Genomic DNA, 13,778 nt, shown 5'->3' with positions numbered 1-13,778 from the left:
AACTTTGTGTTACTACTCAAGCTCTCCCTTATGTTAGAAATACTTTTGGGTAGCTCCTTAGTCTTGTGTTAGCTAAGGAATTTGCAATTTATTTCAAACCAATTACATTTAAAAAAAAAATTTTTTTTTTTTAACATTTATTTTATTTTTGGGACAGAGAGAGACAGAGCATGAACGGGGGAGGGGCAGAGAGAGAGGGAGACACAGAATCGGAAACAGGCTCCAGGCTCTGAGCCATCAGCCCAGAGCCCGACGCGGGGCTCGAACTCACGGACCGCGAGATCGTGACCTGGCTGAAGTCGGATGCTTAACCGACTGCGCCACCCAGGCGCCCCTTAAACCAATTACATTTTTAAAAATGTTCTGATTAACCTGTCTCCAAATAAAAAAACAAAAACAGACTTGCTTTTCCATTTTGAATCTCTGACAGTCTATAATTAATACTTACAAACAAATTCAGAGATCTGAAAGTTTTCCCATGTGTTTATGTTAAACTGTTTAAAAGTCTCAGGCTGTTTTTTTAAGATGTGCATTGCACATTTCCGTTATTATTGTGAGATTTAAAAAAAAATGTTATTTCACTGAAGACTGACTACATTAGATCCACTTGATTGCCTGCCTTTGATTCTTTTGTATTTTTGCATTTTGATGGTGATTTTTGTTGACAACATGAAAGAAAATTCTAGAACTATTCTTCAGAAAGCGGGTAACTTCAGATAGAAAATGCTGACTGGGCAGCAGGGCTAAGTAGCATTAGGTGTTCAGCCTATTGAGTTAAAAAACTATGTCTGAATTTCTCTTCAGTGAAACTTCACAAGATTTTTGAAATTTTGTCCTTAAGATGAGAAGATAATTTTTTCCCTTTTAATGAGCCAGGAGAATACCTCTTCATTGAATTAATTAAAAATATAGACCATTTATAACTTTTTATTTGTGCAATGGTTATAATTATACTCTTAAAACAACTTCTTAAGCTTTCTAACTTACATTATTTTTCCTTTTATAGTATTGACCAATTAAATCTGAATTTGAATAAGATTTTTTTACGGGACCTTAAATAAATTGCCTTTAGTACTATCTAAATTCTAATCTAAAATCAGCTACTCTAGAACAGTGAGCTTGTGTAGATTCAAAAAAATCTAAATTTCACGGGAATTGGTCTAATCCATTTTTACTACTTTAATTTCTTTCTTCTCCCAATGATCTTAAAAATAAAATTAGGACAACTTGCATGTTTTAAACCCTCATTACTTTAATCACAGCAAGATGATTTTAATGAAAGAATATGAAAGGGAAGTGTTTCCTATGTAATTAACACATGTCCTCAGGAGTACAAAAAATAGTTGAATATAGTTTCTTGAGAACAAGCAAGAATGTTTAAGTAGGTCAATCAGATACTTAGGAAAATAACAGAGAAAAACCTTATATCATATCTTGTGACAGAACCTAACTTCATAAGCTTTTATTCTATCAACTCAATGTGATCATTCTCAATGTGGTAGTCTTGTTGGAAATTTAAAATATTTCCTATCTTATCTGAGCAAATATATTTCTCGATCGTATTCAAATGAGGTAAGTCTTTAAGAAAAAAAAAAATCATTCCTTTGCTGTCTAATAATAAAAACGATTCTTAAGAGATAAGTATGGGGGCGCCTGGGTGGCTCAGTCGGTTGGGCTGCCGACTTCGGCTCAGGTCATGATCTCGCGGTCCGTGAGTTCGAGCCCCGCATCGGGCTCTGTGCTGACAGCTCAGAGCCTGGAGCCTGTTTCGGATTCTGTGTCTCTCTCTCTCTGACCCTCCCCTGTTCATGCTCTGTCTCTCTCTGTCTCAAAAATAAATAAACGTTAAAAAAAAAAAAAAGAGAGAGATAAGTATGAAAATGCTTTATTGATGTTTGGAGACTAAAATAAAATGAACATAAACATATTTAGAACAGATATTTCTGGATATATCTAGTGGTTAAAAATGTATTAAAGGAGACAGGCTAAATTGCAAAAGTATTATATTGGACCCCAGATTTTCACATAGGAAATGGTTGAGTTCTAGCCAAACAAAAGAGTAAGATAAAATTTGTTATCTCAAGTAGCTATTGCTCCAGCACACTGTGATATTTTTGAACATAAATGTTTTCTTAAAAATTTATATTTAACAGAGAAGTGTTTTCTTATCTAACAGACATTATCTTTAACTTTGAAAATATAGGCAGATATGTCCACCTAAACCACGTGTATATACAGAAGCCAACAGATCTGCTGAAAGAAATATAAGGTACAATGATCTCTATCTCTATCTATGTAATTGTAGAAATGATGAAGTTTGCTTTATTAGCATACTTAAAGTACAAGGCAATTAATAATAAAATAGACAAAATCAGTTTTCCAGCTGGCTTTGAGATAGTGGTTAATAAATATTTTTATATACACCTACAGAATTTTATTCTTTTTTTTCCTATCCCAAGCTTTACATTAGGGAAACAACCAAAGTTGTCTCAACATGATAACAGAATAAAATCAAACCCCTTAAGAAAGGAAAACACCTCTCTATTCCCAGCACTTGTCCCAAGGTCTGTGATATAGTTGTATTGATGTTTATTTATTTATTTATTTATAAATTAATTTTTTATTTTTTAAAATTTACATCCAAATTAGTTAGCATATAGTGCAACAATGATTTCAGGAGTAGATTCCTTAGTGCCCCTTACCCATTTAGCCCATCCCCCCTCCCACCACCCCTCCAGTAACCCTCTGTTTGTTCTCCATATTTAAGAGTCTCTTCTGTTGTGTCCCCCTCCCTGTTTTTATATTATTTTTGTTTCCCTTCCCTTACGTTCATCTGTTTTGTCTCTTAAAGTCCTCATATGAGTTAAGTCCTATGATTTTTGTCTTTCTCTGACTGACTAATTTCACTTAGCATAATACCCTCCAGTTCCATCCACGTAATTGCAAATGGCAAGATTTCATTCTTTTTGATTGCCAAGTAATATTCCATTGTATATATATACCACATCTTCTTTATCCATTCATCCATGGATGGACATTTGGGCTCTTTCCATACTTTGGCCACTGTTGATAGTGCTGCTATAAACATGGGGGTGCATGTGTCCCTTCAAAATAGCACATCTGTATCCCTTGGATAAATGCCTAGTAGTGCAATTGCTGGGTTGTAGGGTAGTGCTATTTTTAGTTTTTTGGGGAACCTCCATACTGTTTTCCAGAGTGGCTGCACCAGCTTGCATTCCCAGATGTTTATTTTTTTAAGTTGACTTATTTATTTTTGAGAGAAAGGGAGTGAGAGAGGGAAGGAGGGGGGAGAGGCAGAGAGAGAGAGGGAGAGAGATTCCCCAGTAGGCACTGTCAGCACAGATCCCAATGCAGGGCTTGAACACAGACTGTGAGATCATGACCCGAGCCGAAACCAAGTGTCAGAAGCTTAACCAACTAGGCCACCCAGGTGCCCCTAGTTGTGTTGTTTAAATGAATAGGTGGAAATATAGTAATTTGACTGAACTAGTTCTGCAAAGGCTTTGCTAGTATTGGCTGCAAAATAAGGCCATATCCAGCTCCACTCACATCACCAGGAAAAGACTCACAAATTGTATTGATCTTTGGGTAATGTTTCCCCATGACAGTCCTGATTTATGCCTCTTGTCTTGCACATCCCATCTAGTTTAGTATTTATTGTGGTTATATTGTTTTTATATTTTTATTTTTTAGAAAAAACACTATTTTTGAAATTAGTTTTGAATGATGCTATTTTATCGATTTATCAATATGATAGACCATTTTTTTTATTATGGTAAAAAACATAATAGTAAGTTTACCATCTTATCCATTGTGACAACCAATGTTTCAAAGTTCAAAACTTACATACTTTTTTTTTTATTATTATCTCCCTTGACTCTCAGAAGAGTCCCAGTTTGAAACATACATCACATGGATACCTTACCTTTGGGGAGAATCACCTTTTCCTTCCACTTAGTAACTTAAATATAACTGTATCTCAGCATTGCCCAAGCTGTGTCCCATGTACCACAAGACGTCAATGCATGTTCTGTGAAAGAAGGGTTTAATGGCCAACACATTTAGGAGACACAATTAAACAGTTCTCTACCACAGGACTTCTCAGAAATTTTAATGTGTTTACACATATTCCGAATCTCTGAAAGTTGGTTATATTTCCCAAATTTACTTGACTGCAAAATTCTTTCTTCATAGAACCCTATTAACCTTCTATAAAACACTGTCTTGAAAATCTTAAATACAGGGACACCAGTAAGCATTTTCCCTTTTTATGATCTTTTTATGATCTAGGGACACCAGTGTGGATTCAAATACTCTATGTGTCAGGTGATTCATCCTACCCTATAGTTTAAAATATACTTTCTTTCCCTTTGGGAGCCTAAGAAGACAGATACTTTGACTGCATGTGAGGGACTAATTAATCATCTGGACATGTTGCTTAATGCTCTTTGGCTGTAGTTGAAAAACCTCTGAACACACTTCTGTGTTCACTTGTGCAGTTAACCATACTTTCTTTTCCATTTCCTTTTTTAAAGGAAATGTGGGAGAAGCCAATGTGTTTAGGAGACACTGTAGTTATTTCAGTGAGCATTAGATGCCAGAGCCAATGTCCAGTGAAATGACTGGTGTTTTGTGTATGTGTGTGTGTGTGTGTGTGTGTGTGTGTGTGTGTATGATATCTATCATATCAGCCCTATATCATGAGCTGGTATGATAGAACAATTTCATTATGCAGTTAAAGTCAGTAACTCCTGAACAAAGGGACTATTGTTTACTGAAAACATAAGAATTTCTAGCTACTTCAAATATAGCTCTACTGTCATTGACTTGTGTTTATTTTTCATCATTTGAAGGAGTCAGGATCTCGAGAACATAGTCAAAGTGGCCACTTCACTTCAGAAAACTAACAGGGGGTAAGAGCTCAGAGCTTTGAGCTTATGTTTTTCTTTCTTTTTTTTTTTTAATGTTTCAAAAAAGGCTTAACCGGTTCCTTTAAAAGTTCCAAATATAAACAAAATTCCAACGCTATTTATATAATTTAAAAGAAGAAAGAGTCCGTCTCTCTAAGTAAGTGTCCCTGAAAAATGGGCAACACTGACATTTATGGATACTTTTCTTCTTCTGCTTTGTCTTTTGGTGATTGTACTCATCCTTGTCACCTCCGCTGTCTGTGGTTTTGACCTTGTTCCAAGTCCTCGTCCTGTATTTATGTTGCTAGCTCAGATCTCAACTTCTCTGCCTTCCCAGCACTCTCATTTAGAGTGTCCTAGGCCATATTTACCTTCCTTCCCAAATGCACTATTTCCTGACTTCTTTGTGTTCTTTCCTTCAGTCAAGCTCACCTTTCTGGAATCATTCTTCATTCTTCCATGTTTTTCCCCTTAATGTGGTGTCACGCATATATGCATTAAATGCCTAAAATTCTCTTCATGCTCACATGGCCTCACCCCAGTTCAAACCTTCATGGGCACCATCATAAGTTAGAGTAGCTACCCAGATTTACTTACGTTCCCTCAGTCTCTTCTCCCCTAAACCATCACTGCCACTTCTTAAAATTCTGCTTGAACAACTACTTCACTGGCTCCCCCTTGCCCGTTCAATTACATATAACCTTTGCTAACCTGGCTCCAACCTAATGTTCCAGAGTTATTTCTGACTTTGCCCTCACATTTACCCTACACGAAATAGCAAATTAAACCACTTTCTTTCTGCAGTTTCCATTGTGCCTTTGTTTATGCCATCCCACCTACATAGCAGCCTTTCCCGGCCTCAAGGCCACCATATCAATCCATCCAAGTCCTACGTATTTTTCAAGATCTAGATCAGATATCACTTCTTCTGTGAAGTCTTCACAGAATGATCCAGTGAGATCATTCCAGTGACTTCTATTTATCTAAGCTATTTGGACCCCCTATTTATGTGTTATAACAACTAATCATAATTGATGTTGTTTCATGGTATCTATGTCAGCATCTCACCCTCTCTGTCATCTCTTCAGTTTCTTAGAGTAGATGTTTTGTTTTATTCACCGTAAGTCGTTTGCAGTGTCTAACAGGAATCTTTCGTGCAATGTAGGTACTTATGTAATAGATAATGGTAAATAATGAATGAAAAGTGGGAGACCTGGAGTATAAAAATTCCATATTTTAAATGCCATGCCTACAAAAATTCTCATTGCTTGGTGGGATTCAGCAATGCAGTGCTGAGTGTGATTGGGGACCATGGTCTCAGTCAAAAGAACTGAAGAGAAGAAACAGAAGTGACACATTGCTCTTCTGTGCACAAAACTAATTGGAGCTCTGAATCCAGGTGGGGACTCCAGAAAGTATCCTGAATGTTTCACTTCCACCTTCTCTTGTCTGAGTGCCTAGATCTCTAATTCTATTTACTTTACTTTTATCAGGTAATATTTTGTTTTTAAGAGAGATTGGGGGCGCCTGGGTGGCGCAGTCGGTTAAGCGTCCGACTTCAGCCAGGTCACGATCTCGCGGTCCGTGAGTTCGAGCCCTGCGTCGGGCTCTGGGCTGATGGCTCAGAGCCTGGAGCCTGTTTCCGATTCTGTGTCTCCCTCTCTTTCTGCCCCTCCCCCGTTCATGCTCTGTCTCTCTCTGTCCCAAAAATAAATAAACGTTGAAAAAAAAATTAAAAAAAAAAAAAAAGAGAGATTGGACTCTTAAATGTTTTGGTGAGTGGTGGGGATGTTTGAGAGGGAGATATGTGAGTGATGCTGAAGGGAAGTTATGGTTTGGCACAAAGAGAAACACTGGGAACTACTGTCAGTCTTGTCCCCTCTCCCTAGGCACGATGCACGAAATCCACAGAAAGATGTGTTCTTTGCCCGGAGAAGTTACTGCTCTGGCAGCATTCCTCCAAAGGGAATGTGTGTTGGATTGACATACGCAAGGACCATTACTATGGGCCATCTGTAGGGACTAGAAGTAGCTTCATTCACCTGAGCTGCTCTTTGTGGTGTTCCTTCGTGAAGTGGACTGTCACTCCTACCTGATTAAGAGCATTTAATTTCTTGCACATGCAGTGGTGAAATTTAACATTCAAAGCTTTTATCCATGTAAGGTCACTTTAAAAGCCCAACTTCTTTCTTCAGAATATTATCTCCATTTTATTTAATTTGCCACAGACTGTCTTCTCATGATTTATGCCAATTTTTTTGTGATCAACGTGAGCAACCCCAGATTCTGATAATCACATTGTTGTGACTCACATTAGCCAGAAAGGTCTGGGGCTACAACTTTATAGGATTCTTAGGTTTGTCCTTATCCTGGGAGATATGGAGAGAGTCATACCCTCAGAGGTAGAAGGTGGGATTTCAAGCAAGAAACAACAGTGGGGCACTGTGTCAGGGATAGAATGTTAATTAATTCTTGTCAGGGTCAGCAACCTTTGTATTTCAGTGTTTATCCTCAGCCTTCAATCCTACCACTGAATATGTAACATTGTTTGGAAAGTTTCATTTATGTGATGGCTGCTAATGAAACGTTTTAGGGTCACTGAGAGGACTTGCCCAGTGGCTACTCTGGCACTGCGTGGTGCCAGGCACCTTCAAAGCACACGAGTGACTCAGAACTATACTTCTCTAGCCTGAGCCAAATTCTTGATGTCTCTAAAAGCTGCTTAAACAATAAATATAGCAAGCATTTATTTAATGAAAAATTTAATAGACTGGGAACTGTTTGTTATAATGGCCAAAATTAATTGAAAGTTTATGACTTGCCAGACAGCATGCTACAAACTTTATACTCATTAGCTCATTGATTCTTTTCTCAGGTGGGTACAATTAGTATTGTTGGACAGATGGAAAAATTGAGGCAACAACAGATTAGGTAACACACCCAGAGTCACCAACCAGTAAGTGGTGAATCCTGAATTGGGATCCAGGTACCCCTGACATGAGACCCTGAGTATGTAACTACCGAGTTACTTGGCCTCATGGTTTCCTGGTCAGTACCAGTGATGACTCAAGAGGAACATTGAGAAAGTGTGGAAAATGTGTGATTCTAGAGCAGGAAGAAGGAAAAACCATGATTTGTGATCTAAAACTGGAAGGCAAGAGAAATGGAGGCAAAGTGGTGACAGAAATATTGAAGAGAGACCATGCTGTGAGGAGCAAACAGGAACAAGAAACCCACTGAGGCTGCCTTCCTGGGGGAAAGACCTGAGCTCAGGTGGCTCTAAGGGATATTCTAGAACCCAGGGGCTTAGCTTAAACAGGTTGTTTGTTCCTCAAGAAACAGCCAGAAAGTTGCAGTTCTCAAAAGCAGAAAAAAGATAGCAAATTTAGTGGACTTGAAATGAGATAGGAGCACAATTCAAGAAAGCAGCCAGACCTACGGATGAACAGGTGTTTTCCGATAGCTACTTTGTGCAGGTAATTATGCAAATGTATAGAATCTGTAACTAGTCAGTGTACATATATTTGTTGATTCAGTCGAAAACCTGTATTAAGTATTTATTGTATAAAGGACACGGCATTAAAGACTGAAGAGAATCCACTGTAAAATACAGTTCTAAATTTTTTAAGTGGAGCGTCTGTGTGTGTGTGTGTGTGTGTGTGTGTGTGTGTGTGTGTGTGTGTGAAAGAGAGAGAGAGAGATGTAGGAGCAGGAACATTATCATGAGACAAGTGTGCAGTTGTTACATTACAAAATATAGTAGTCTAAGTGTCATGAAGGAGATGAACAAAAACAAAATGTAGCAACGTTTCCAAAAATGTAGAGGACTCTATTCCTTTGGAGGCCTGGGAAATATGTCTTGGAGAAAGGTATTTGAAAGAGCCTTGAAGGATAAACAAGATTTTCATTGAGGAAAAAGGTGGGGCCTGTGTTGTATTCCAGAGAACTAACCAAAACAGGGCTTTAAGGTGGACCAGCCCTTTGACTCTGAACAGGCTTTTACTGATGTGAGATTTTTTTTGTTTTGGTTTTTCTTCCAAAAGTGAAGAATTGGATAATATCATCAAAATGAACAAAAGCTTGAATAGGTAAGATTTGAAAACATCCAATTTTTGTTCTATTACTGAGTTGCATATTGTGACTTCTTATGTCTCTTTAGTATTTGAGCACAAGGACCCACATATGGGGCTAATGAAAAGTGGCCTACAAATCTTGAATAAAAAGCTTGCAGGCGTCACTACCAATGAAAGGCTATTCCAATCTAAAGAGACTAATATTAAGGTGTCTTTGATTTTCATACTCTGTTTAGCGAGGCAGTTATATAAAACCACAGTTCTCTTCCTGAAATATTAGTATGCAGGCAGCGTTTAGTTTGGTCACTCAGTGCTTTCAGTTTTATGCTTTACAAAAGCCACTTATTATCTTAGTTAACTTTATCTCCTTAATTTTAAATCATTTATAATTGCTCACTTTAAAAATTATAATGATTGAGGTTTGTGTTGGAAGTGAGTGCAGTTTTTGCTATCTCTCTGTTCCTTTGCCCACCAACATACTAAATGGATAGGAATCAGAGAAAAAGAGAAACTAGGCAAATGTCAAAGGAGCTCATTGATCAGAGAGATGTGGTTTTCATACCCTGTTCTGACAATATGATCTTATGATTGACTATCAACAACTCATTTAAGTTTGCTTCTATTCAGTTTATTCATTTACAAAGAGAGAGGGTATTAGATCAAGGATCACAGACTCCATGGGCTCCCAGGGCAGAAGGGACCTGACTGTATGAAACATAGGGCAATGCCCTGTCCAAGGACTCCAGCTGTTTCTCAGCTGCTGACAGGCCCAGTGTTGCAGACCATTCTCAAGATATCTTGAAAATCCAGGTTTCGATGTGTCATGGCCATCTTTGTAAACACTGGCTCACATTAAAAACAAAACGCTCTTGGGGCGCCTGGGTGGCTCAGTTGGTTGAGCGTCCGACTTCGGCTCAGGTCATGATCTCGCTGTGCTGACAGCTCAGAGCCTGGAGCCTGCTTCGGATTCTGTGTCTTCCTCTCTCTCTTCCCCTCCCCCCCTCACACTCTGTCTCTCTCTCCTTCAAAAATCAATAAACATTAAAAAAAATGTTTTTTAAACAAAATGCTCTGAATCCAAACAACATGTCATGGATCTACTATGTGTGGATCCCCAGTTTGTATCTTCTATCTTATTTTTCCCTAAGGTCCACTGAAATTTAAGTTTTGAGTCTTTGAAAATACCTATTTGGAATAAACCAATTTCAAGAATTGTCTCATCGTTTGCAACCAGCTACTATTTCCTGTCTATAACTGACCTCTATATAGAAATATAAACTGGTCTATATTTCCTTAGAGTTAAGTATGTATTATTACCACTGACAAGGTTTTTTATTAATACATTTAAAGAAATCAAGGTCTTGACGGTCTCTTCAGAGCAAATCCTAAGGCAGATCAAACAGAGAAAAGGTAAGTGCAGCTGTCCCTAACCTGAAAATATGGTCTCCCAGATTCCTTGCTGTGTTCTTTCAGACATTAGCTGGAAGGGAGTTGTATCCTCTGGCATGGAAATGTACTAGCAGATGGGGTAGTGCTCTCTGTATTGTACATTAAGCTCAGACATAATTGCCCAGAAGGATTTCTGCTCTTCCATTCAATAAGAGTAAATGAGCAATTCGTGAAAAATGTTTATGGTATCCGACCTTTTAAGATACCACAAAATTTTATTTCAATATGTAGTCTTTTTTACTGGAGTTTCTTTGTGTTTACAGAGCCAAGAGCCTTGAAAATCTCATTTTTATGAGTACCCGAACAGACAAAGATGACAAAGGGTAAGATTTGACTGAGACTCTTACAGCCCTCTTTGATTGAGTCCTAGACTATATACCATCCTGGGTTCAGCCTCTGGCTCAAGACAAGGCAGGCTGGTGGAACAGGCCCTCCCTGGATGGGGGTGAGGAGATGGGTGGATATCTTGGTGGTGGCTCTGCCACCAACATCCGTCTGGATGACCCTGGGCAAGTCACTTAACCTCTGGAACCACTGTGTCCTCCTCCCAAGATGAAGGGCATGACCTAGATGATCTCCAAGTTCCCTTTTGTATCTAAAGATGAAAAAAAAAAAAAAAACAACTCTAGCTGGCTGTTACAACTAGTGGACTGGCTTATGAAATAAACATATTTACTATAAGATGTTTTGATGCTGGGAGCACAGCCTCTCATCACTGAAGTCTTTATGATGTTCTAAGGCACTTTTCAGTTGGAATCTTGGTTGAGTCACTTCATATGTATATCATGGATATATTTATAAATATCTCAAGATCAAGAGTCCTGCTTTTACTTATTTTATATTATAAAAAGGGTTAGGGAATGATTAGTAACTGCACTGATAGCATTTAAGAGGTTAAGTTATAGTTCTACACTGATTCTGATGTACTAGAAAATTGACTTACATTATGATACTATTTTTTATGTGAAAAGAAACCGAACTCTTGACAGTTTTATTAAAGAAAATCCCGCAATAGTCAAGAATGATGAAAGGTAAGAATTTATGAGATCTTTACTGTCTTTCCCCCAGACTGGATGTTTACCTTGTACATGGTTAGTTCTTAGATTTACCTTCCTAACATGATAATTATTTCTATTGTCTCGATTATCTGTTAAAGCCATCTCTCTGTGCCAGTCTGCACAGAATGATATTCTAGCTTTCCAAGTCAATCTTGGCAAATACATGCTGAGGCCTCTCTGATGTAGAACACTTGAAGTCTGTATGATGAAAAGGGTTGGCAGTAAGAATTTCACCGATACAGAATCCTTATTAGCAATCTATTATTATAATGTAAATGTACAAGTATTATTACAGGTAATTTTTTTTTCACATGGAGAACAGATGAAATGGGAAAACAGTCAATTCTCTGCGAATGGTTATATGAGCTGTATAGGAAAAGATGTGATTTCCGATATTTAAAAAATGAAATTGGGAAGGGTCCACGAAAGTGGTGGAAAATAAGAAAATTAGGATGAGCATCTCAAGTAAATCATTTCCGGGCTGGTAAAGAGAAGAAAAGAGATGTGATTTATAATGTGGGATAACTGATAGGAACTGGCTTTTCGATGCAGGAATGACTGAGCTCACTGACCGGGAGAATCCATCCTTCCTTATTTTTCCTTCTTCCCGCCCTTCCTCCCTGCCTTCTTTCTTACACTGAAAGAAACTAAAATGCCAATAGTCTTATCATGGTGAAATCAGAGACAGATGAAAATAGCAAAGGAAAACACCTGGACAATTGGGGGGATTTAGAGGGATTAACTTTGATATCCCCTAATAGCTTTAAGCGATTTGCATGGAAAAGGTTTATTATTGTTTGTAGTCAATTTATATAAAGCACTGGAGACATCATAGACTTATTTCTACTTTTCCAAGGGTACTTGAGACCTGGGAACTTTTTACTAAAAATGACATGTCTAAATCTTCAAAGGGTTTAGATTTATTTATTTATTTATTTATTACTCTTTTTTGTTTCTTAATTTTTTTTTTTTAGTGTTTATTTTTGAGAGAGAGAGAGAGAGAGAGTGCAGGGAGGGGCAGATAGAGAGGGAAACAGAATCTGAAGCAGGCTTCAAGCTCTGAGTTGTCAGCACAGAGCCCAATGCAGGGCTCGAACCCATAAACTGTGAGATCATGACCTGAGCAGAAGTCAGATGCTTAACAGACTGAGCCACCCAGGGCTCCCAAAGGGTTTAGATTTAAAATGTTGACTGTCTCATTTCCACCCCTGATTTGAATGATTTTCATGTTTAAAGAAAGCAATATATCAACAAATATATCACAGTTAGCTTCCCACCAGTCCTCCCTGAAAGGAAAAAGAAAGCACAAACTGAGACCTGAAGGGAACTTTTGCTTTTAAAATGATTTAATGGTAAAGAAAATGTAGTGTACACACACACACACACACACACACACACACACACACACACACTGGAATATTACTTAGCCATAAAAACAAATGAGATCTTGCCATTTGAGACAACGTGGATGGACCTAGAGGGAATTATGCTAAGTAAAATAAGTCAGACAGAGAAAGATAAATACCATATTATTTTACTTATATGTGAAACCTAAAAAACAAACAAAGAAAAAGCAGAAATAGGCACATAAATACAGAGAATACATAAATACATAAATACTTGAACTGATTGTTGCCAGAGGGGAGCGTAGTGGGGGGATGGGCAAAATAGGTGAAGGAGAGTGGGAGATACAGGCTTCCAGTTATGGAATGAGTAAGTCATGAGGATGAAAGGTATGGTGTAGGGAATATGGTCAATGGTATTGTAAGAGCATATTGTATAGTGATGGATGGTAGCTGCACTTGTGGTGAGCATTGCATCATGTATAGAGTTGTCAAATCACTATGTTGTACACCTGCAACTATTGTAAACATTGTGTGTCAACTCTATTTCAATTAAAAACATTTAGTTTACTTTAAAAATAAAAAATAAAGAGCTTGCAATCACTTGGCTTCAACCCACAGGTCAGGCTCTTTGACCATTAGGTCTTTTGAGAATATGAAAAATAAAATATTAGAGTAAAAAAAAAAGACCTGCAGATAGCATAGTCTAATTCCTTTACTTATAGTGAGGGAACTTGGTGCAGAAAAGTGAAATAACAGGGTTGCAATCTTGTTAAAATCAGAACTAGACTTTGAATCCAGATCTCTTCCTTATACTGAAACTGGGCGCTAGGGCTATGATATATAGTAATAAAAGTAACCTGAAAATTGTAACATTGCATAAATGATCAACACAACAACTCAGTTCTAAATGGCAGGAATGTT

General features: G+C 37.8%; 1 protein-coding gene across 18 annotated transcripts in view; it reads left to right on the top strand.

Annotated features, from left to right (window-relative positions):
• Positions 1-13,778, top strand: part of SCEL (sciellin) — a 322,196-nt gene that overhangs the window by 259,671 nt on the left and 48,747 nt on the right. For 16 of the 18 annotated variants that reach the window (XM_040487302.1, XM_040487300.1, XM_040487303.1 and 13 more), the window contains 6 exons: positions 2,204-2,269; positions 4,875-4,934; positions 8,975-9,019; positions 10,355-10,414; positions 10,717-10,776; positions 11,425-11,484. In XM_040487302.1, coding sequence (XP_040343236.1) covers positions 2,204-2,269; positions 4,875-4,934; positions 8,975-9,019; positions 10,355-10,414; positions 10,717-10,776; positions 11,425-11,484 — 351 coding nt within the window. The remainder of the gene's footprint in view (positions 1-2,203; positions 2,270-4,874; positions 4,935-8,974; positions 9,020-10,354; positions 10,415-10,716; positions 10,777-11,424; positions 11,485-13,778) is intronic. The other 2 variants (XM_040487308.1, XM_040487312.1) reach the window with 2 other exon arrangements.

The sequence above is a fragment of the Herpailurus yagouaroundi genome, unplaced genomic scaffold, assembly GCF_014898765.1.
Source record: "Herpailurus yagouaroundi ecotype Mexico unplaced genomic scaffold, PumYag 164, whole genome shotgun sequence".
NCBI lineage: Eukaryota > Metazoa > Chordata > Mammalia > Carnivora > Felidae > Herpailurus > Herpailurus yagouaroundi.
The sequence above is the reverse complement of the archived record's forward strand: the minus strand, read 5'-3'. Positions and strand labels throughout refer to the sequence as shown.